This window comes from Ursus americanus, chromosome X, assembly GCF_024610735.1.
Source record: "Ursus americanus isolate L20-20 chromosome X, mUrsAme1.1.p, whole genome shotgun sequence".
Lineage (NCBI taxonomy): Eukaryota > Metazoa > Chordata > Mammalia > Carnivora > Ursidae > Ursus > Ursus americanus.
Window position 1 is genome coordinate 5,345,215 of NC_142164.1, and position 25,547 is coordinate 5,370,761.

The following is a 25,547-nucleotide window of genomic DNA, read 5'->3' on the forward strand; positions in this document are numbered from 1 at the left end:
GTTATGAAAATTTTGGAAATTGAGAAAATTTAGAAAAGGAAAAAACTCACCCATTATCCTGTCACCCTAACAAAATGAGAACTATTATTTCAGGTATTTTCCTTTAGTTTCTTTTTATTCGTATCTTTACATGGCTATAAAAAGTAAGTACATAAAATGTTATAGTCTGGTTATTTCACTTCATAGTATACCGTAAGGTGGTTTTTTTTGTCCCTGTTGCTACATCAACCTCAGAGCCATCTTTTTAACAGCCGATTATTTTTCTGAGTGTATAAGTCAGAATTTGTTTAACTATCTCCCTATTGTTGGACATACAGTAGCATTTTTTGCTAATTACAAATAATACTGTAATGAATAACTTTGTTCATGTAGTTTTTCTAGGGGTTTGAATTTGCCCCATAGCACGGTTTCCCCAAAATGCAATGACAGATTATCAATGTACCTCTAAAAATGGGGTGACCATCCTAAATAAACATAGAGGCACACCATGTTCATGAACTAAAAAGGCACACCAAGTAAATTCATCTACTGATACAATGCAATACTTACTAGCATTCAAGCAGGATTCTTTGAAAATACAGACAACACGTTTCTAAAACTCATATGGAAAGAAAAGGAAATTAGAATAGTCAAACTACGTTAGAAAAAAGAACAAAGGTGGAAGATTCACGTTATCCTAATTTTAAGACTTGCTGTAAAGCTACAGTATTGAAGACATTATGGTGTTGGTGAAAGGCCTGGGGCATAGACCAATGCAAGAAACTGAAGGATCCAGAAATGGAACCACATATATAAGGTCAACCTACTTTTTACAAAAATGCAAAAGCAATCCAATAAAGATAGTCTTTTCAACAAATGGTGCTGGAACACAATGAACAATGAGCTCCAACCTACACCTCACAGCGTATAGCAAGATCAATTCAAAGCCAGTCAAAGTCCTACACGTAAGGCATGAAACTATAAAATTCTTAGAGCAAAACACAGGAGAAAATTTTTATGACTTTGGGTTAGACAACAAGTTCTCAGACTTGACACCAAAATCATAATCCATGAAAGAAAAAAAAAACTGATAAATTCGCCTTCAGCAAAAACAAAACAAAACAAAAAAAACTTTTGCTCTTAGAAAGGCACTGTCAAGGAAATGAAAGAAAGAAAATATTTGCAAAGCACATATCTGACTCAAAACTTATATCCAGCATATATATAGAACTTTGAAAATTCAACAATAAGGTAACAAACAATCTGGTTTTTAAAGTGGGCAACGGATTTGAATGCACGAGTCATCAAAGAAGACATACAAAAATGAAAATGAGCACATGAAGAGATGCTCGACATCATTAGCCATTTGGGAAATGCAATTCAAAACCACAGTGACATACCACTACATACTTATTAAAAAGGCTGAAATAAAAAATAACAATAAGATCAAGTGCCTGCAAGGATGTGAGCTAGATTTTTCATAAGTTGCTGGTGTGAATGCAAAATGGTATAGCCGCTCTGGAAAACAATTCAGCACTTTTTAAAAATAAGGTTAAACATACACTTGACCCCCAGTACCCCTCTCCTAGGCATATATCCAAGATAAATAAAAACATAATCGCACAAAAATCTGTACGTGATTTTTAAAAGCAGCACTATTTATAATCACCAAAAAACTAAAAACAACCCAACTATTCTTCAATGGATGAATGGGTAAACTGAATGAACTTTCTTTTAAATGTGCTGGCCAGAAATCAATACCACATGCCAAGTGTGGTCTAAGTGGAACAGAGCAGAGCAGATCTATCCTCTTCTTAGTTCTAGGTGTTCTAGAGCAGGGGTCAGCAAACTACCTCTCATAGGCTAATTGTGGCCCACTGTCTGTTTTTATAAATAAAGTTTTATTGGAACACAGTCACAAGCATTGTTTTACACACTGTCTATGGATGCTTTCACACTAAAACAATAGCATTTAGCTGTTGAGACAGAGACCATACGGCCTAAAAAGTCAAATGTATTTACAGTCTAGGCCTTCACAGGAAAAGTTCGCTGAGCCCTGCTCTAGATCCTTGCATGAACACATCTGTGGGCAGTAATACATGTTACCACTAAATTTTTTATTATCTACTCAGAACGCTGGCAGACTGAAGCGCATTGCCATATAGATATACTCCTACGGAACTTCATTTTAGTAGATTCGGCACGTCTGGTAAGCTGTTTTCCTGATTCCGACACATGGTACTGTTAGCAATTGCCTGGCTTCATCATTATCCACTGGGTCAGGAGTTGAGCCCTGTAGTAATCACTTAAAATCGATTTCATCAGCCCTATATCCTCATGTTGAAAGACAGAATGCACAATAGTTAACAGCACGGACTCAAGCCGGGTTGCCCAGGGTTGAGATCTTGGTTCTGCCACCGGCTAGCTGTTGAACTTGGAAAGTCACTTAGGCTCAAAGTACTTCCATTCCATTATCTGCAGCAGTGGGGATGATCATAGCACTTGCTACCAAAAAAAGGCTATGCAATTATTTGATATTATTATTAGTGTGTACATTCAGTTCGGGCCAACCTGAGTTCCAATCCTGTTTTGTCCCTTTAGTAGCTATATGATCACGTGCTTTGGGACAATTTATTTAACCTCTCTGAGGCCTCCAGGCTGCCCTCGGCCCATCAGTCAGTGGTCTCTGGGTAATGAGCTAAGCACTGCTGGAGAAATCATACAATCTACAGGTTGGAACCTTGACATTGCCTCATCATCTTACTAAGAGTATTCCTTGGGGAGCCCCCCCCCATCAATGACTATTTCAAACCTTCTCTAATCTCCTCAAACCTCTAAACTTCCCCCTGGCTACCTCCAACCCCTGCTGGCTCATCAGGAGACTCGGACTAGAAATAAAAAAATTCTGAAATGCTCCCACATTCACTTCTAATATTTTGTGGTTTTGTTTTTAATCTTTAATGCATCTGGAAATAATAGTGTTGTGTGGTGTGAGGTAAGAATCCAAGATTAACTTGAGAGCAGAAATGTTTGTGATGCCATCCTTCCTATCCAAGAATTATACGCCTTTCCAGTTTTTCTAAAATGTTCTTTGGTGTCTCTCATAGTGACTTAGTGTGTTCATATAGCTTCTGGCACATTTCTTGTTAAATGAATTCATAAGATATAAATGGAGTCTGTTGGCCCATTATATCTTACAGTTGGTTGCTTACATGTAAAGACTGTTTCTATATATTTATTTTGCACACTGAAATAGTGCTGAATTGTTGTATTGTTTGTAATAGTGCTTTTGGTTAATTCTTTGGGGAATTTCAGGAAAACAGTGTGTATATAAATATATATATATATACACACACACACACACACATATATATATATATATATATATATATATATAATCTACAAATAATCATTTCACACATTCTTTCCCATTTTAATACCTATTATTTCTTTAGCCTGTTTAATTGCCTTGGCTCACCTCCAGGACAATATTAAATAATAATGGTGATAAAAACGTTTAGTCTGATTTCTCAACTACTGTGGGAATGCTTTTACAATGCCTCTGTGAAATGTTACACTAGCTTTTGGGTTGAGATGGATACATTTTATCATATTAAGGATGTTCCACCTATTTCTACTTTATCTAGAGTAAGTGTTGAGTTTTGTCAAGTATCATTTAGCATCGATGAAGACAATCATGTAGTTTTTTTCTTTTTTATCCTATCCATAAAAGGCATTATATTCACGGATTTCTTAATACTGAATCAGCTTTACTTTCCTGGAATAAAGCCCACTTGGTCATGGTGCATATCCTTTAAAGTTCTGTCTGATTCTATCAGCAGTTCACTGAGGAAATTTTCATCAATATTCACAAGTGATGTTACTCTGTAATTTTCTGTTTTGTATTCTGTTTTTGTCAGATTTTGGCATCAATATTATGTGCTAATTTGGCTCTTCTAAAAAAATACTTTGCAATATTTTCATCTGGTTCTATGTTCTGAAACCATTGGGCTGTATTACTCCTCCATGGTTTGGTTTAATTTCCCTATGAAACCCTGCCTGGGACTGATGATTTCATGAATGAGTGGGACTCCTCTTCATTTCATTGATGGTGATAAGTCTGTTCAGATTTTCTCTCTTCTGGAGACAGTCTGAGTCAATTACATTTCACAAGAAAAATTGTACATCTCATCTAGATGCTTATATTTATTTGTTCTGAGGCGAGTGGATTACCACTAACAATTATTTTAATTTCCTCTGTATCTGAAAAGTTATTACTCTTTATTATTCCTTGTTTTATGTATTTGTGCTCCCCCCCCCTTGGTGAGGTTAACAAATGATTGATTGCTGTTACTGTTTCATCTTGGAAAAACAAAGAACAGATCTTAAAAGTGCTAATTCTAATGAGTGTCTGTCTGTAATTCATTATTCTGCAGCTCCTGACTTATCTACTTTTAAAACAGCATCTTTAGGCTCTTGTATCACTGCTTTGGCTCTTGTTGTTGTTGTTGTTGTTTTAGATAAAATTGCTTCATTTTTAAATAATTCCTGCCACTGTGGTGATCATAGCTTTGATTTGTTCCCTAGCAACATTTTTTTTAATTCCTTTTTTTCTTTTCTTCTTTTTTGTTTTTTTATTTTTGCACAGCTCTTACGGTGGTTCCTTTGATTATTATTATTATTATTATTATTATTATTATTATTATTGATTTTTCTAGTGACAAGTGTTCTTCCTGGACAAGAATTGTTTGCGGGATGTTTCTGTGGCAGCGGGAGCCGTGGCTCCGTCCCAGACTAGCAGGGGTTCTCTTCTCAACACCAGTGTGTGCGATCAAGTGCTTTGGCTTCTATTTCTGTCTTATCAAGAGACATCAGGCCTACAGGCTGCTCATAAAGCAGCTTGTCAATCTTCCACCTTGTCTCAGCAACCAAGTGCTTTCCACAAATGTGGATTAGTTACATCACTTCTCATTCAATCCTGCCTTTCCCACTTCTCAAGATCTGTATGTTTCAGACTTGGTCCACAGAAGCTTCCATTACAAACCTTCACACCCAATCCCATTATTCCCATATTGGTTTTGCTTTTCATGGTGTGCCACTTATCCTTTTTTTTTTTAAGATTTATTTATTTATTTTAGGGAGAGAGAGCACAAGCAGGGGGAGCGGCAGGCAGAGGGAGAGGGACACAAGCAGACTCCCCGCTGAGCAGGGAACTTGATGTGGGGTTCGATCCCAGGACCCTGAGATCCTGACCTGAGCTGAGATCAAGTGTCGGATGCTTGAACGACTGAGCCACCCAGGCGTCCCTGTGCTGCTTATCCTAAAAGCAGTGCTTCATCAGCTATGCTCTAGATCCATGAGCATGGGAACAATTCTTTGGATTCTTCCCTGTCTAACCTTCACAGAATAAATTGTGACTTAGGCTTATGTACATCTTCTGGTTAGATCAGTTACGGAGTTCACACTTCTTTTTCTTTTTTTTTTTTTTTAATGATTTTTTATTATATTATGTTAGTCACCATACAGTACATCCCCGGTTTCCGATGTAAGGCTCGATGATTCATTAGTTGTGTATAACACCCAGTGCACCATGCAATACGTGCCCTCCTTACTACCCATCACCGGTCTATCCCATTCCCCCACCCCCCTCCCCTCTGAAGTCCTCAGTTTGTTTCTCATAGTCCATAGTCTCTCATGTTTCATTCCCCCTTCTGATTACCCCCCCTTTCTTTATCCCTTTCTTCCCCTACCGATCAACCTAGTTCTTATGTTCCATAGATGAGAGAAATCATATGATAGTTGTCTTTCTCTGCTTGACTTATTTCACTTAGCATTATCTCCTCCAGTGCTGTCCATGTTGTAGCAAATGTTGAGAACTCGTTCTTTCTGATAGCTGAGTAATATTCCATTGTATATATGGACCACAACTTCTTAATCCAGTCATCTGTTGAAGGGCATCTCGGCTCCTTCCACGATTTAGCTATTGTGGACATTGCTGCTATGAACATTGGGGTGCATATGGCCCTTCTCTTCACTACGTCTGTATCTTTGGGGTAAATACCCAGTAGTGCAATGGCTGGATCATAGGGTAGCTCAATTTTTAACTTTTTAAGGGACCTCCACACTGTTTTCCAGAGTGGCTGTACCAACTTGCATTCCCACCAACAATGTAGGAGGGATCCCCTTTCTCCACATCCTCTCCAACAATTGTTGTTTCTTGCCTTGTCTATTTTTGCCATTCTAACTGGCGTAAGGTGGTATCTTAGTGTGGTTTTGATTTGAATTTCCTTGATGGCTAATGATTTTGAACATTTTTTCATGTGTCTGTTAGCCATTTGTATGTCTTCATTGGAAAAGTGTCTGTTCATATCTTCTGCCCATTTTTTGATTTGTTTATTTGTTTCTCGTGTATTGAGTTTGAGAAGTTCTTTGTAGATCTTGGATACCAGTCCTTTATCTGTAGTGTCATTTGCAAATATATTCTCCCATTCCGTGGGCTGCCTCTTAGTTTTTCTGACTGTTTCCTTGGATGTGCAGAAACTTTTAATCTTGATGAAGTCCCATAAATTCATTTTATCTTTTGTTTCTCTTGCCTTTGGGGATGTGTCATGAAAAAGGTTGCTTTGGCCGATGTCGTAGAGGTTGCTGCCTATGTTCTCCTCTAGAATTTTGATGGATTCCTGTCTCACATCGAGGTCTTTCATCCATTTGGAGTTTATTTTTGTGTATGGTGTGAGATAGTGGTCAAGTTTCATTCTCTTGCATGTAGCTGTCCAATTTTCCCAGCACCACTTATTGAAGAGACTGTCTTTTTCCCACCGGATGTTTTTTCCTGCTTTATCAAATATTAGTTGCCCAAAGAGCCGAGGGTCCATTTCTGGGCTCTCTATTCTGTTCCATTGGTCTATGTGTCTGTTTTTGTGCCAGTACCATGCTGTCTTTGTGATCACAGCTTTGTAGTACAGCTCGAAATCTGGCATTGTGATGCCCCCAGCTTTGTTTTTCCTTTTCAACAGTTCCTTGGAGATTCGGGGTCTTTTCTGGTTCCATACAAATTTAAGGACTGTTTGTTCCAGTTCTTTGAAAAATATCCTTGGTATTTTGATCGGGATAGCATTGAAAGTGTAGATTGCTCTGGGTAGCATGGACATTTTAACTATGTTAATTCTTCCAATCCATGAGCATGGAATATCTTTCCATCTTTTTATGTCTTCCTCAATGTCTTTTAAGAGTGATTTATAGTTTCTAGAATATAGGTCCTTTACGTCTCTGGTTAAGTTAATTCCAAGGTAACGTATGGTTTTTGGTGCTATTGTAAATGGGATGGATTCCCTAATTTCTCTTTCTTCGGTCTCGTTATTCGTGTATAGAAATGCAACTGATTTCTGAGCATTGATTTTGTATCCTGCCACGTTACTGAATTGCTCTATAACTTCTAATAGTTTGGGAGTGGATTCTTTTGGGTTTTCCATATAGAGTATCATGTCATCTGCAAAGAGAGACATTTTGACTTCTTCTTTGCCAATTTGAATACCTTTGATCCCTTTTTGTCGTCTGATTGCTGTTGCAAGGACTTCTAGTACTATGTTGAATAATAGTGGCGAGAGTGGGCATCCTTGTCGAGTTCCTGATCTTAAGGGAAAGGCTTCCAGCTTTTCCCCATTGAGAATAATATTTGCAGTAGGCTTTTCATAGATGGCTTTTATGAGATTGAGAAATGTACCTTCTATTCCTACACTCTGAAGGGTTTTAATCAGGAAAGGATGCTGTATTTTGTCAAATGCTTTTTCAGCATCGATTGAGAGGATCATATGGTTCCTGAGTCTTTTCTTGTTGATATGATGTATCACGCTGATTGATTTGCGAATATTGAACCACGCTTGCATCCCAGGTATGAATCCCACTTGATCGTGATGGATAATCCTTTTAATGTACTGTTGGATTCTATTAGCAAGTATCTTGTTGAGGATTTTGGCGTCCATATTCATTAGGGAAATCGGTCTGTAATTCTCCTTTTTGAGGGGGTCTTTGCCTGGTTTGGGGATCAAGGTAATATTGGCCTCATAGAATGAGTTTGGTAGCTTTCCTTCTGTTTCTATTTTTTGAAATAGCTTTAGGAGAATAGGTATTATTTCTTCTTTGAATGTTTGGTAGAATTCCCCAGGAAAACCGTCTGGGCCTGGAGTTTTGTTATTTGGAAGGTTGTTTATCACTGACTCAATTTCTTCATAATTAATTGGCCTGTTTAAGGAATCAATTTCTTCCGGTTTCAATCTTGGTAGTTTATAGGTTTCCAGGAAGGATTCCATCTCTTCCAGATTGCTTAGTTTATTGGCATATAGCTGTTGATAAAAATTTCTAATAATCCTTCCAATTTCAATGGTGCTCGTCGTGACCTCTCCTTTTTCGTTCATAATTTTAATAATCTGGGTCCTTTCTCTTTTCTTTTGGATAAGTCTTGCCAGGGGTCTGTCAATTTTATTGATTCTCTCAAAGAACCAGCTTCTAGTCCTGTTGATCTGCTCTACTGTACTTCTGGTTTCTGCTTGATTGATTTCAGCTCTAATTTTGGTCAACTGCTTCCTCGTGCGTGGATTAGGCCTGTCCCTCTGTTGCTGTTCCAGCTTCTTGAGGTGAGAATATAAAAACTGCATTTTAGATTTTTCTATTCTTTTGAGTGAGGCTTGGATGGCTATGTATTTCCCCCTTAGGACTGCCTTTGCAGTATCCCATAGGTTTTGGACTGTTGTATTTTCATTCTCATTGGTCTCCATAAATTGTTTAATTTGATTTTTGATTTCCTGGTTTATCGAGTCATTCCTGAGCAGGATGGTTCTTAGTCTCCAAGTGTTTGAGTTTCTTCCAAATTTTTCCTTGTGGTTGAGTTCCAATTTCAGAGCATTGTGGTCTGAGAATATGCAGGGGATAATTTCAATCTTTTTGTATCGGTTGAGACCTGTTTTGTGTCCCAGAACATGGTCTATTCTTGAGAATGTTCCATGGGCATTAGAATAGAATGAGTATTCTTTGGTTCTGGGGTGTAGTGTTCTATATATATCTATGAGGTCCAACTCGTCGAGTATGGCATTCAAAGCCTTTGATTCTTTGCTTAGTTTTTGCCAGGGTGTTCTGTCTATTTCTGATAGTGGAGTGTTGAGGTCCCCTACTATTAATGTATTTTTATTTATATGTCTCTTTATTCTGGTTAAGAGTTGGCTTGTGTATCTTGCTGCTCCCCTGTTGGGGGCATATATATTTATAATTGTTATATCCACTTGTTGAATACTTCTCTTAAGAATAATATAGTGCCCTTCTGCATCTCTAACTATAGTCTGTAGTTTAAAATCCAATTTATCTGATATGAGAATTGCTACCCCAGCTTTCTTTTGAGGTCCATTTGCGTGAAAGATGGTACTCCATCCCCTTACTCTCAGTCTGAATGCATCTTTGGGTTTGAAATGAGTCTCTTGTAGACAGCAAATGGATGGGTCATTTCTTTTTATCCAATCTGCAACCCTGTGGCACTTTATGGGATGGTTCAAACCATTTACATTAAGACTGATTACTGAGAGATATGATTTTAATGTTGCCATGTTGCCAGTAAAGTCTTTGTTTGTATTGGCTGTGACTTTCTGTTCTGTATCACTCTTGGGGCCTTTTTACTTTTATAGAACCCCCCGTAATATCTCCTGTAGGGCTGGTTTCGTGGTTACGAAATTGGTTAGTGACTGGCGATTCTGAAATGTCTTTATTTCTCCATCAATTCTGAATGACAGCCTTGCTGGATAAAGGATCCTTGGCTGCATGTTTTTCTCTGAAAGAGCTTTAAATATGCTCCCCCAACCCTTTCTCTCATTCCAGGTCTGTGTAGACAGGTCTGACGTAATTCTGATGCTTTTGCCTTGGTACGTGAGAAATTTCTTTGCCCTGGCCGCTTTCAATACTGTATCCTTGCATCTAATATTTGCGAATTGCACTATGACGTGACGTGGCGTAGGTTTGTCCTGGTTGAGCTTGGGAGGGGTCCTCTCTGCCTCTTGGACACGAATGTTTGTTTCCCTTGCTAGATTAGGGAAGTTTTCAGCTACAATTTGTTCAAATATCTCTTCTAGACCTCTGTTTTTCTCCACCCCCTCGGGGATGCCGATGATTCTAACATTGGATCGTTTCATTGAGTCAGTAATCTCCCGTAACCTACATTCGTGGGCGTGGATTTTTTTAAGACCATCTTCTATTTTCATTTTTTCCTCTATTAACCCATCCTCCAATTCACTAACCCGTTCCTCTGCTTCTGCGACCCTGGCCGTCAGAGCCTCTAGTTTTGCCTGCATTTGGCTCATAGAATTTTTAATTTCTGTCAGATTCGCTCTCATTTCTGTCCTTAGGGATTCTATATTCTCAGTAACCTTTTCGTTAATAGTTTTTTCAATTCTACTCATCATTTTGACCATCGTTACTCTGAATTCCATTTCTGATAATTTGGTTACATCCATATCCATTATTTCTGTGGCAGAGGCCACAGACTCACTGTCTTTTCTTTGCTGGGGGGGGCTTCTCCTTCTTGTCATTCTGATGAAGAGAGGTTGCGGGGTTTCCAGAGCCCAAATTATTGACTGGGTCCCAGGCCGTGCCCCTTGTTTTATAGGGATCTTAGGGATGTGGGCTTCTTCTTTAAAGATTTTATTTATTTATTTATGTGGCAGCCAACCAGCGAGAGAGGGAACAGAAGCAGGGGAGTGGGAGAGGAAGAAGCAGGCTCCCAGCGGAGGAGCCTGATGAGGGACTCCTTTCCGGAATGCCGGGATGGCGCCCTAAGCCGAAGGCAGGCGCTCAAGACTGCGCCACCCAGGCGCTCGGGTTGTGGGCTTCTTGATTTTTCAGCCTGCCTTCTGTGTTCTGGGGGAGGGGCCTGCCGCGCCGATACTCAGGCAACCCTGTTTGGGTAGAGTCTCGGCGTCCCCTGCGAGGGGGGATGGGGATGGGCACTCCCTGAGCCGGTATTTCCAGGCTTTTGTTCTCTGGCGGCTTTCCCTGGCGGTTTGCTGTGCCTCTTCTGAGAGTCAGAGCAGCAGCGGCCGAATTTCAGCCTCTGTCACAGAACAGAGGGATCGCGGCCCGTTCTCTACTAATGTTCTGGCCACTTTAACTCTGTTTCTGTTGGTGCTGCTCAACCCTGCAGCGTCCCGGGATGTGCGCCCCACACCCGGCGTCCCAGCCCTCACTTCCAGGGCCGGCGCGTCTCTGTCCTTTGTGTTTCTAATGCCGCCAGCCGCCAGCCGCCCCGCGCGCGCTCCCGGATCTCCCGGTCTCAGTCTGGATCCAGTGAGCGCACCGGGATTCCGGTATTCCGCGAGATGCCTGGTGGCGCGCGCACCCGGCTCACGGTCTCAGTCTGCTGTTTTGTGGGTGCCGACCACGAGCCCGCCCGCTCTCCCGTGCAAGTGGCTACCGCTTCCCGGCGCCCGATCACGGCGGCTCCCTCCCCCTTCCGTTTATCTTCCGATATCTGTGCACGGTTTCATGGCTCCCCGCTTCGTACCTCAATACTCAGCGCTGGAGATGTTCATTTGTAGAGATCCAGATGCGTCTTCCTGCGTCTCAGGCTGGTTCCGTGGTTGTTTAGGCTGGTCTGGTACCGATCCAGCTCGACTCGGAGGACCGGCTGAAAACGGTGTCTCCTACTCCTCCGCCATCTTAACTCCACACTTCTTTTTCTCATCCTCCATAACGCTTTTGGCGATTAACAAGAGACAGCATGAGCCTGGCTCTGTTCTTTCATTTCGAAACTGGAAGATGCCTACCAAATTGACTCGGAGAAGCTATGCTCTCTATGTATTTTCCAGAGACACTGGTTTTACCTCTACCCAGATACAAGTGCAACGGCCAACATCCTGGCATTTCCTCTTTTTTTGCTAACCTGATCCTACTAGCACAGCTGGGACAATGAGGCCGGTTCTCAAACAACAGTTGGAAGCTATTACTTCTTTCAGATAAGCCTAGACTGCTTTTTGGCAAACCAATACACTGTTTCATTACCCTCTCTGTACACCCAAGATACAGAAAGCAGGTGTAAATTCTACACGTGGCTTAAATTCTCACCTGCTTTCATTCAATTCACTAGAAAATAATAAATCACCATATTCACAGAAAAAAACAGGTTGTCAGAAAACAGACTTATTTTTATAGCACACCTACGAAATATAGAGACTCATATATCAACTCGGTGATTTTAAAGGGGCTACTCTTGCTCACTCCCTGGACAGCTAAATGCTGAGTTGCTAAGTTATTGGTATTTGACATCATCTCTTCCCTGACATGTCCCACGTTTGACAGGTTCCCATGAATCACTGGGCCAGTCACCTCGTTACTCACGTTACTCATTTTCCCAATGACGTCTGTATAATCATTTAAAATTCACATCATACACTAGCTGCAAACCCCTAGATTTCACATGAAAATATTTAAACTGCTTGACAGGCTCTAAGTGCATTTGGAAGCACACTGGATGGCTTACCTACATTGTTCACATAATAGTTGTTATGATTAAATTTAGCATCTTTCTTCTGGGTTGGTTTGTGTTTGAGAAAAGAGAAAATGATTACTGGGAGGCAAATAATGGCTAATATCTCTTATGGGCTAATTTGCTCCCATGAATAGCTCACCTCACACACGCATACTACGTATTAAGTCCATTAGTGCTTTGAATTAGCTTCAGAAAAGGTAATACTCCACATAATTTACCCAGTCAAGGGCATTTTCACCTGCTGACAAATTTACATATTTCCCAATGTCATTAGGTAAGAGCTAGTCATCAGAATAGCAGAGGGTGCAATCAGTAGTTAGTTCATTTATTTGACTCCATCAATGTTAACATTAATTATAGTCTAAATTATATTTAGCAATTGTTGTCTTTTTTGGATGGAACACTACATTACTATTTCAAGAAACTATAATTTTAAAAGTCCACATCAGAATAGGATAGATGCTCTTTGAAACATTCTGGAAGGACTAGTATTTAAGACTGCTATACAGAAAATCGTTTGCATGATTCCAATTTGAACATTATTTATACATTAATTTGACAGGATATAAAATCAATTGCCTAATTATTGGTTAAATTTATCAAAGAAATTCTACTGAAAGGTGCTTGATTATGGTGCATAGTTATGATAATATAATCAAATTTCCTTTCAGACATAATTGACCAATTTTGTTCCCTGATCCATTTCTTTCTCGTTCTTAAGAAGGGCTTCTTCATTTGTTTCCCCTTTTAAAAGTAAAAAAATAGCAAATACCGTGCATGGTCGTTCTGTAATTATTTGGTAAGATCTTTCCATGCTAAAACTGTACACTTAAACACAGACCTAATACGTGGAATTGCCATAATTTAGAATGCTGTAAACACAGATCATGCCGTAATGCGAAAGAGGGACCCATGTCGGTGTTTACCAACCTGATCCATATGGTGGGGAGAGATCCGTAAGATGATACAGTTTATCAAATCGAGTTCCCTAAATCTTAGCTAGCAAATTCAGCATTCCCCATAAACAGTGAATTACCCTTACAGATGTTAAACTATGAAATTATCAACTACTGAAGGTACTTTGCTAGGAAACACAATCTGTTCGGCGTCAAGGCTAAGAGAAGTGCTCTATCTACATTTTCAACTCGAGAAAGGACTTAATTGATAGTTTATTGATATTTGTAAGTAAATTCTTGCAAGGAACAAATAAATCATACCACTGCAAAGCAAATAATCACTGAGCATCCCTTCTCGGCTAGTGGCATTTAGTGCACGCAGCTCTCCTTGGCTTAACTCTTCCAGAAGTGATGAGTCTAGGACCCACCAAGCCCCGTAGAGCTCAGGAGAGAAGCTGCAGCCCATATGATTTACATAGGAGCAGCTTCGGAGTCCCTCCTCTGATGGATGAATTGTAACTGCAGCAGGCCACCAGAGTCCTCGTTAGCTTTCATCTCTGTTGGGACTCGAGGGTAGCTGGAGTCGAAAGAGAGAATGGCAATACCGACGGAAGCAGGTCCGCGGGCTGGGCCCACTCTTGCCTTTCTGTTTCTGATTTGTCAAACGTAGAATAGGCATCAACGTACTTGACAAGTAGCGAAGACGAGCGGATCTATACAGCTTGTTTTGTGGCCGTTGGAGGAGAGGCGCTGTAGCCTGGTGGTTTCTGGCCTGTTTGAAAAACTACTTGAAATTATTTTGGCGTAATTGGATTTGTATGATTCAGGGAAGTAACGGCAGCTGAAAGGAATTGGGGGCTGATGCCATCACAATGTTCATCATAAAGGAGACCGGAGCTGGGGAAATCAGAGTGGATTCAAACGGCTAGCGTGGGGGCTGTTTCACAGAGTTTTAGGGTCGTCGCAAGAGGTACGTGACGTGTGCGCAAGTGGTACACTGCTGCGATTTTTTATGAGTGGCAGTAACGTGTCATTGTTATTATTTTCTCATTTGAGGGGAGATTTGGACATATTAAGAATGGTAGGAAGAAAGAATTGATTAATTCCTGACACCTGCTCAAAGCGGCCAGAACTAAGTCAGCCAGCATCTGGGGCAATTTTTTATTTTGAAATCCAGAGATTCTCCCCATAGGTTTGTGACAGGGCGGTGGACAGTTTGTTGTAGGGCAAAACGGAGACCAGGTTCCATTTCTGCTTCTGCCGCATACTAGCTTCCCCCTCGCTACAGGTCATTTATAACCTCTCCGGGCCTCAATTTCCTGAAATAATTAGGGACTACACCACGTTTCCTATTATCAAAATAAGATAAAGGAGTTCAAGTGCTTTCAAAGGCAGTCATGTGCCGTGGAAAAATAAGGTCACCCTATCAGGCCAGGTCAACCCTGGAAGACCAGAGGAGGTGGGCCACACGACAGTATAAGACGCAGGAGCACAAAGAAAGAGAAGTCCGAAGGAGAGCTGAGGCCACGATCACAGAAATGGTGAGAGGTGCTTTCAAAGAAAGCCAACTGGTTTGAATTGGAACAGCATTTTGGAAAAGGAGGCTAAAATAAAATGCATTAGAGAGAAGTATTTCCACTGCCTGGGGACTGAGGGGCTGCGAGAGGGGAGAGGCCAGTCGTGTTGTAGTTGGTTAATAAAAGAAGTCTGTCCCAAAGTGAGATGAAGTGGGTTTGCATGCTTAGCCTGCTGGGCTGTGGAGGGCAAAAAGGGGGGGGGGAATCAGTGAGGTGGGGAGGTTGAGAGAGCAAACAGACGGCGACCTCCATGTTTGCCATGCAAATCGTGTGCACGCTTTAAAGATTCTCTCCCTGCAGGTGGGTAGTGGGGTGGGACGGTGAGTTATTACCCCCTGTTTGCTACATGAAGAGATCGAGAAGCCACACAGCGAGAGAGTGACGGACCCAGCACTTCCTACCCCTGGGCTAGAGCCCCTTCCTCCGCACAGCTACACCCTCGCTCTTGGCTTGTCTGAAAAGTGCTCCCGGTGTCAGAGAGAGGTGGAGAGAAAGAGGAAGGGAAAAGGTCCCCCGCTCCCCGGAGGAGGCAGATGGGAGTACGGCCATACAGAAGGCTGCCCTCGAGCAAACACGACCATGAACCTGTTTGGGCTATACAAATTTTAAGAATTACTCATAAAATTTAGGACATAAACTTCAGAATGCTTACTTTCATTCTAAGCATGGGAAATGAAACATGTCATTCCTCACTAAAGCAAAGCCCGCTCATTAATGGTGCTGTTGAAAAAAAACCCAGAATTCTATACAATCTATAGCCCTTCAAAAAAAAACAAAGTAAAAAAAAGACGTTTCCCTCGATTCTCTTTCAAGAACAGAAGGACTTTTGTTACTTCCTCAAAGGGTGCTATCTTTTACGAGCTTATTAAGGCAACCTGCTTCTTTTCTTTCCATGTTTAAGTGACATTCTGTTGTTTCCTTAAGTGGCTCCTCCAGCGGACCGGGGCCCCCAGCCTCTGCCAGGTGCTCACCCGGCTCCCCTCGCTCGGGCAGTGTGGGAGCCCCACAGGCCCCAGGACCAGGCCGCTCTTGAAGAGATTCCAATTGTGACCAATTAGGTGCTGATTTTGAAATGGGTTCCACATTCCTTTGGGAATTAAGAAAAGACCGCTGACTTCATTTGGAAGAGAGCAAGAGGCTTCTTGCCATGTTCCCGTCCTTTAAGGAAGGCAGCCAACACACTAGTAAGGATTTGGTGTCTCTGGTTGATCTGACCATCTCCGTCCAATGGAAGGAGCAGGCAGCTGTGGTCCCCAGGTGCAGCACACTGGTGGATTTCTCAACAACCACCCACCCTCCACCCCAACCCCTGGACCCCGGGAGAGATGACAGAGGGGTTCCTGAGCTCTCACAGAAGTAGCCAGTATAGGGGTGCCCGGATGGCTGAGTCGGTTGGGCGTCTGACTCTTGGTTTCAGCTCAGGTCATGATCTCAGGGTCGTGAGATTGAGCCCCGTGTCAGGCTCCGTGCTCAGCACGAGTTTGCTTGAGATTCTCCCTCTCCCTCTGTGCCTCCCCCCCCCCATGTTCTCTCTCTCTAAAGTAAATAAATCTTTTTTTTTAAGTAGCCAGTATACTCCCAAATCAGATGGTCTCGTCTCTGATCAAATTAATGTGACTCGTCTCTTTAATAGGCAGCAACAACGTTCCTGGGCTGAAAACTGGTGAAATCAGTGGTCAGGGCAACCAGACAATAAACAGCTCTCTCCTCTTTATTATTCCTTGGGCTGCACTGTCACAGTTTCCCTTGGAACCCCGGGCTGCCTGGAAGGCAGGCACCACGGGGAGTCTCAGGCAGCAGTGGGGGTGAGTTCCACACTTTGGTAAGTGCAAGGAGGTGTGCGACTTCTCAGTGGCACACTGCTTGTCCTCGGCCCTGGGCAGCAAGCCTGCGTGCCTTTCTCATGGCCACACTGATCATCATTTATCATAATAATAAGCATCTGGACCCCTTGGCAGCTTCTAAGGGAATCAGGACAGGTATCATTATCCTGTTTCACAGACAAGGAATGGAGATTCAGAAAGATGGAGTTCTCTGTCCAAATCACAGAGTGACAAACAGCAGAGCTGGCCCTGGGACTTGGTGCCACGACTCCCATTCTTCACGTACTGTGTCGCCTTGCCTTATGATGCCAGCAGCCAGAGACAGGAGACCCATTTTCCTGGCTGGGCTCTGGCGTTGTGTTTGCTTTAAGCGTCTACTCTGGAAGATGCAACTCTGTGCTGCCTCCCTGCCGTTCTTATGCACACACTCCCTCCCATTAGGAACAGGGGCTATAGCTTGCCTTCACTCTCAGGTCTCCCCGCCTCGCCGCCCTCCACCCTCCCACATCTTGCCCCCTCATCATGGGCCACAGCCCCCACAACCCTGTTCCACCCACGTTGGTGTGGGAGGCGGCAGTGAAGTTGAGACTCGAGATCCCAGAGAGCAGAAAGCCCAAGATTTAGGGTAGGCTGCTTGAAGAGGGAGAGTTTCCTGAAGAAGGTGGGGAGTCTCAAAAGAAAGACCCAAAAAGGCACAAGAATGAAACAGAAGCTTGGGGAGACAAGACGAGTTTGGCCAGGGATGGGGAGAGGACAGGTGAGAAACGAGCCAGGAGGTGTAAGCAGAAGGGTCTTGAAGTGGAATGCGAGGATTCCCCATCAGGATACTCCCAGAAACAGCACAGTAATTACTTGAAACAGCTTAAGCAGATAGATTGCTTCGTTATTAAAAGGCACAGAAATAAAGGTTTAAACTCACCCGCAAGATTTCTTCAACACAGCTTGGATCACTGGGAAGGCTTACCTAAAATAAAATAAACAAACAAAAATTAAGCACCATTTAGCTATTCTCAGAGAAGCTCGTTGTATAATACTTTACACGGTAGGAAAAAATTGTAAAGAAAGGAAATATAGCTATCAATGTGAGCTTTTCCCCTGTTAAGTACAAAACTGAAAGTATCTGCTAGTGGCCAATTTTATTTTGCTTTCATGAAGCAGGAAGACCACAGTGCAAGGTGCAGAAAGAGAGTGACACAATCTGTCACTGATGTTCTGTGGGAGGCTGGGCTGTCCCCCCCCCCCCCGCCCCATCACCCAGGCTTTACTTTGCTCATCTATCCAAAGAAGGAGCTCGACCTCCTCATCTTTAAGGCCCATTTAACCTTCTGCCAGAGTTTAATATATTGTTAATAATCACAGATTTTTAAAAGACAAGGCCTATAGGACACCTATGATTGAATTAAGTTCTTTTTAAATTAAGGAGTCTAACCAGATGCCTGCAACTCTTCTCCAAAGCACCAAGGCTCAAAGTCCTGTGTAAACGGCAGGCAGGCCTTGGTACGCACAGAGAATCACACAAACATACAAAGTGAATCCCATGAGCCTTCTTTCCCAGCATGACATCTTCCTAATCAATCAAAATTCAAGCAACTTGCAGAAATGTCCCAAGGACTCACTGCAGGTCCAGCACATGGCTCTATGCTCCAGGGGCTCTACAATCAGTGAAAGCCAGAAGCCGAACACCAAAGCGAGGAGAGAGGTCTGCTGGGTGTGACGTCACCTGTGTGAGTTACAGGCATCCCCCAACATCCCTCTCTCCTTCACACCTTCCCCCTCTCCAGGACTGCAATTTGTCACTTCCGCTTCCCGCCAGCTCTGGCAAGAAGAACATTTGGTCTCTTTAATTCACTGCCTCGGAAGGTGAAAGGTCAGTCCTGTAAAGACAGCACGGCCACAGAGACTATACATTCCAGACCTCTCGCGGGGGCGATTAGGGAATAAGCCTCTAGTTATTCTGATAGACTGAAGGATGAGCATAACTCCATCTGGGGAAATGGGAAACAGAATATGGCTCCAACCTGCAAAGAGACACGCTACCACCGTCAGCAAATCTTAATTCAGCATTAAAGTCACTGCTGTACAGGCATTAATTTCAACCTGTATTTCTTCAGTAACTTCTTCATGTAAAGGGCCCTGCTTTGGAAGCCTAAAATCTCTAGTGGGGCAGGGGAGCTAAGCAAGAGTCTCCCGTAATGCAGGAGCCGTCCATTATCCAGTATGGTCCCAGTTCACACCTGTTATCCTAGAGTAATTATTGACAGTGTCTCCTCTCCCCATCACAAATGTCCCAGTTTGGATGATAAATTATACAGTCACCCTTCCCAGCACAATAATATTCTAGTACTAGGTAGAAAGAACAGTAGAAGGAAAGGCTGAGAAAGCGGTCCAGGCACAACTTCCCAGAGGACCTTAAATGCAGGTTCCCAATAGGGAGCTACAGGGTAAGGTTTGGCCCAGCACAGAGCATTCATTCATTCAACAAATTTTGTGAGGGCCAGTGACTGTGCCTCCAGCCTTCTGCTATGCACAAATACAATGAAAAGCAAAAGGAGACACAGCTTCCTTACTCTTGGAGTTTGTAGACTCAAGACGAAGGTAGATACGAGGAATCGCATAGTCAACGTAGGACTGAAACTGTGGTAAGCGCTACCCAAGACCATCCCACAGGCACTAGCTGTGCAAACTGAAAGATTCCTTGTCCAAATAAGCGTGGGAAATACCGCGATCCACCCCCCGCACGGAAAGCCACTATGTGCATTAAAGGCTCGGAGACACCTATCTAACCGTTTAACGCCAACACATTCCCAACTTTCTGGATCACTGAATTCTTGGCTTTTTAGTTTTTCTGATTTTTGTTTCCCAAACCACAATTACCACCATTCCACATAGAATGAGAGTTTGCAGAACACACACTGGAAGATGCTGGTCTCACATAGCACAGGATTAGAACTCAACGGATTAGTTTTAACAGTAGATACAATCTCATTCCATTGCTCAATGCTGCAGCAACTGTATTTTCCAAGACAATCCTTGAACTTCTAACAAATAACCTTTGCCAAAGGTCAAAATGATTATAGCAGAATTAAATCTTCAATATCATTGTTGCATTCTATCCGTGTGGGCTTCCTGGGCTAAAAATGTATGTCCCACTCCCAGAAAAAGGTCTTTGCTCTTTTTGTTCCCACAGAAAAACAATGTTAATTTTTCAACCACAGAGAAAAACATATCAGCAATATGCAGACACGGCAAGAACGCTTGCCCCTGGGTCTATACGGAGCTGGGTGGGAGTTCCAGCCCTACCACTCGGGAACAGGACTTGGTAACTTTACCCCTATGAGTTCCAGTTTTCCCAACTGTAAAATAAAGTAGAATAAAATAAAATCGCCATCATAATAATACCCGCTCCTTTCAAATCTCACAGGGTTTCTGTGAGCAGCAAATGAAATAAGTAATGTGAATGTGCTTTGTACCCTGCAAAGCCCCACACAATGAGCCAGGTTATTACCCCTTGTCCTGTTGTTCTCCTCACTGCTTTATTACTAAGTCGAGGCTTCTCGTCTTTTCCAGGAAAGACCTGACTCACTCTCGCCAACTGCAAATATCATCCCTACACCTGGTATTATAAATATCCATTTTCCTTATGGGGGAACTGCTGTCAAAATAGAAAGAGCTGTCGACTCTGGGGCTTTGCAGCAAATCTAATAATGACTTCTTGGGGTCGCTAGCACTCAGGATGGGGAAGGACTGCAGACAAGGGCAGACAAGTAAGTATGCGTCCACACCGAGTGTTCAGGTTGTTTTTCTTTTTAAGAAAATCCCAGAATCCAGCCTTGGCATGGAGTCACTGGTCCTGCAAACTCGTCTAGCCTTGCCCCACAGCTGTTTCCACCGCAACACAACTACATTTGAGCGGCAAATATTTCTCCCCCCTGCGAGTGCTTTTGAATTAAGCAGTGGAGCATTTCCTCTGCGCCTAGAATAGTGTCAGGCGTGGGGGGTTGGTGATACAAACAGCTACGAGACTTGGCCTCTTTCTCTCGGAGTTAAATGTCTAGATGGGACGGCAAAACAAACAATTAGAGACCCACTGGGACATACATTGTAAGGTAGTCGTGACAAGGGTAATAGGATCGTATTCACCGCCCGACCGCCTATTCATCAGTTCTCCCATTTATTTCTTTAGACAACAAATCCTGATTGAGCTCACACTGTGCTCAGGATGGTGCCAAGGGGGAGGGTTTGAAGACACTGAAGACAACATAATTTCTGGCTTCAAGACTCCACGCAAATTGGGAAGACAAACATTTACACGGGAAACAGACAATACGGAACAGGAGGTCTGATTAGCTGGCGGGGAGAGGGTACCTACCGGGTTCTCGGACAGAGCCATGTCCGACAGAAGCTCCCAGCCGCCGAGGTCCCCACTGTAGTCCTCACTCCACATGGGAGTGAGAGGCCAGGGATCTGACATGGCCGAGAAGTGGTGGAGCCACCTGAGGCCACTTCAGTCTCTGAGCACCCCGCGGAGCGGCACGCCGGGGGGTCACTCTGCACACTGCAGACAGCTGCACTGAGGCGGGGGCTCAGCCCCAGAATTTTGCCCAGTGGCACTCCCCCCCACTCTCTCTCTCTCTCTCTCTCTCTCACACACACACACACACACACACACACACACACACACACACACGCGCATGCACACACACACACACGCCCCTCTTGCAGTACTTCTGCATTCACTCTGACAGGTGGTAAAGGAGACTAAGAGAACTAGTGGTGACACTGGGATTAGAACTGCTGCCCGCCGAGTTGCCAAGCTGCTGCTTAATTCCCGAGCCACCTTCTCCTCTCTTTCAATCCACTCTTGAGCATTCAGATAGTCCACAAAGCGCAAGTTAGCCACTCAGAGCCGCGGCGTCCTTTGCATCCCCCTCTCCGCCCCCTCCTCCTGGAGCAGAGAGCAGGCTGCACGCCGCGCAGGGGAGCCTGTGCTCTCCCGCCTGGCCCCGGACGACCCTCTCCGGCTGGGCACGGATGCGGTCCTCTGAGGGCCAGGCAAGGCAGGCACACACACGGTGGGCAGGTGGGGAGTTGACTGAGAGCCCTCACAAGTGCCTACCCTCTCTGCACGTGACAGTGCCGGCTGCCACCCCATGTAGCCACAGAGAGACCACGCACAGATCATCTGGCTGGTGATAAATACATATCTTAGGAAATAACGAGGGTACCTTTAAATCATCAAATATTCAATTAACTGCAGCAACAATAAATGAATTGCATAGGATGTTTTAATCATTCTAGAATTAATCAGTTTGTAGCATACTTCTTGGCGATTAGGGTAATACAAGATATCAAAAATACCCTGATTGTGGCATTGAGAGACATAAGCAGCAGCTAGCCTAATAGAAAACATGGAGATTAATGTAAAACATTAAAAGAATAATGATCATCACATGGTTAACCGGGAGGGGGGGCAGCTCAGTGCATGCCTGTCAGTACATTATTATTAAGGGACTGCGAGAAAAGAAGGGTCATTCTTTTTTTTTTTTTCCCCTGAAAGCACCCTGAGGTTGTCCCACAATATCTGGCAATCAAAGCCCACGATTCCAGGCATATTCCACCTTGACAAAGACTTCGCGAAGCAAAACTCAAAAATCACAAGCCTAATTGCCGGCGAATGCTCGCGTTTCCCTAACAAATGCGAGTGACACAGAGTGACACGCCGCTAACACCAAATACCATGCTACCGGCCCAGTCAAACAACATGCATGACTGACAGCCACGGCAGCTTCTGAACTAATTCCGTTTGTATTTTCATTAACAAATTGCCACACTTATCCCCATGATTGATTTATTGGGCACAGAGCTCCCCCGACACGGCATTACTAATAGAATGAAACGTCAGGTTATAATATTGTACTACCAAATGAGTTTGCCGGCTTTTTAAAATTTTTAATCCCCATGGTTGGTCATTTGTAAAAACAAGGGGCAGCAGCCTCTGAAGTTCTGATTTGCATGCGCCCGGGGATCCCTTTATCTCCCCACCCCATCTAGGGAGTCCTGCGTCTCTAATTTGGAAAACTACAAACCCAGTCCCTTGTTTCCTGCCTCACCTTAACCTGTCCCTATTCTAGTTGGTATTCATGAGGCCATGATTAAACAGGAACAGTTAATATTACATAAGCTGCCGACAGAAGTCCTCAGGTAATAGAACTTTAATCAAAACAAAAAAGATTTCACAACGGTTACGTGGTACAGCCAACCAGCTCATCTTCCAGTTTCTTTTTAATACAGCTAAAGGCCTGGGTGTCCAAAGACTTGGAGTTTACTTTCAAATACTGCTTCTGGCCCATTTTGAAGAGAGTCACACGGTCCAGATACCCCATGTAAAATAAGCTAGTAGTCACTGTTACCTCTAAGAAAAGAAGAAACGAAAAGTAGAGCATGAAGATCAAAGGAATTTAATGTACTTGCCATTTCGGGCCAACTACAAAAAATGACCCTTTGTCTAGAATCTTCCATGGCATCAAAACTAAAGAGGCAGTGAGTGCAAGTACATTTTATTTATTTGAGCAAATAAATGAGATAATTTACTATATTTTCTGGGGGCATCAAGGGGTAGGTAAAAGAATATGCTCTTTGAAGCTGGACCGACTTGGATTTTAATCCCAGCTTTGATACTTAATTTGCTTTGTGAACTGGGGCAAGATACTTGAACTTCTCTGCGTCTCTGTTTCCCTATCTATAGGAGGGGAATACAAAATACACTCCTAGAACAGTTACGTGGTAGAGACGTACAGCATAGGCCCCCTCTCCGACTTCTCTCCCAAGTTGCCTCTAAGGTGCGTGGCAAGGCGTCGGCACCTTGACACTTGGGACCACTAAGGAGACAGCTCGGCCCCCCTGTAAACTGGCCCCTAAGACATCCCATGCAGGTCACTAATTATAAAAGCCTATTGAGGGGCCCAATGTATAAGGAGTCTCGGGCTGCTGCTCCATCTGGTGGCTCTCCCTAAAGACGACAAAGGAAGCTGGAGAGGGAACTTGAGGGGGTAAGACAACAGAGAGACAAGGGGGAGTGGGGGGTGGGGGGGAGGGGCGGGCATTGTGCTTCATTATGAGGACATCTCGTCCCTGATTACATTAGGCATGGGCAAGGGCAGGATGCATATGCAGAAAAGGCCCATCATCAGCTGAGAGGACCTAATGGCAGATGGAATTTCAAGTGAAGAGTACTTAATTCAGTGGGCTCTGAATAGCCATTAGCTCACTGTTCATTTATTTGGTGTAATAACTAGTTTCTATAGAAGAGTGAGCTATAAATGGGGAGCAGGGTTATAGTCTTAAAGAAAAATAAGGCATCTAGAAAGATTGCCCTCAAAAACCAAGAGCCTATCTGGAAGTGCCTGGCCACCCACCCCTCATTCCTCTGGTCACCTGGGCTGGGCAGTGAGGTCATGCTGGCTGCTGCCACTGTGTCTGCCGCCCAGGTGCCCCAGGGCCAGACCCCTGCTTACACATTCTCAAGGCTGTACGCCTAGATTCCTTAATTGTGCTGCTCACACTTAAGGTGTACCCTACTTTTCTCTGCCAGCCTCCCAGTCTCTGGCCTCCATCGCTTGCCCCTTCCTGCCTGTGCTCTTAGACTTCCACTGGCTCTTGGTGCCTGTCCTATAACCCACAGGCCTTCTAGCCACGGTCCCTTCCTTTGGAGATTTCTAGGCATGCGTCGGAGCCCTCAGGGCCTGCGGGATACCCATTTCTATCCTGTCTGGGATGCTAGGGCACTGCAACCAAGAACCATTTAAAATTAAAATCTTGACCCCACTAAATTCCTACTGCTGCACTGCCATTCACGTTAATGGCTGAATTGTGGGCAGGCCTGTAACTTCTTCTAGTAAAAGAGGAAACTGTAAGACTACAGATGGACAAACTGGAGTGACGTCAGGCAACCTCTGAACTCTGTCAATAGCTGCTGTTAACAAGGCCAACACGCATGATCTACACACATCCAGAAGACTTGCCGAGAAGCAAGTTCACTTTTGAACTTGGTCATTTAAAGAATAAATGTTAGAGTTTTTAGAGTGTCCATATACTCCTAACCGCTCCACGATCACAGCAAATTCTCATAGTCTCCAGCAGCTAAACCCCTGCAAGGCAGCCATCTCGCTTTCTGCTAACTATGATCTTATAAAGTAGCAAAAGAAAAACATACTGACAGGAAACAGTTTCGTGTCCAAGTTCCACCACTAATTAGCTGTGTGGTTTGGGACAATTCACTTCATCGCTCTCCAGCCTCTACGACAAAGGCAGGGGAATATATGGCAAGTTCCTAATGTTTTGTACCTCGCATAAACATCACAAAAAAAATCAGAGATCTACATAAGATAACCAACTTTTTCGTTGGCCACGAAAGGCCACAAGGAAAACAATATCTAAAAGGTAGGAGGGGTACAATCTCCAAATACGTGACAGGTTCTTCAAAATACATGACAGCAAACACATACCAACATCAAACACGCTCACACATACCATTGTTCTTATAGTTCCCATTTTGCCACAGAATAACTTTTGTCTTGGACCCTTACCAGGTGAGATGATCTCTTGGGTATCTTTTGGATTTTGTAATTTTATTCATCTTCTATTTTATTCTGTTACGTTACATATATTTTATTCTACAGAGCAGTAGACTTCTTGACATTCTATTCTCTATCTCCTATCCATGGACTATTTTCTCCATGGGGCATGGATG

At 43.4% G+C, this 25,547-nt stretch overlaps 1 protein-coding gene across 5 annotated transcripts in view; it reads right to left on the reverse strand.

Annotated features, from left to right (window-relative positions):
* The window catches only part of AFF2 (ALF transcription elongation factor 2), a 453,109-nt gene that overhangs the window by 161,543 nt on the left and 266,019 nt on the right, over positions 1-25,547 (reverse strand). For all 5 annotated transcript variants that reach the window (XM_087859684.1, XM_087859681.1, XM_087859683.1 and 2 more), the window contains exon 4: positions 17,718-17,762. In XM_087859684.1, coding sequence (XP_087715810.1) covers positions 17,718-17,762 — 45 coding nt within the window. The remainder of the gene's footprint in view (positions 1-17,717; positions 17,763-25,547) is intronic.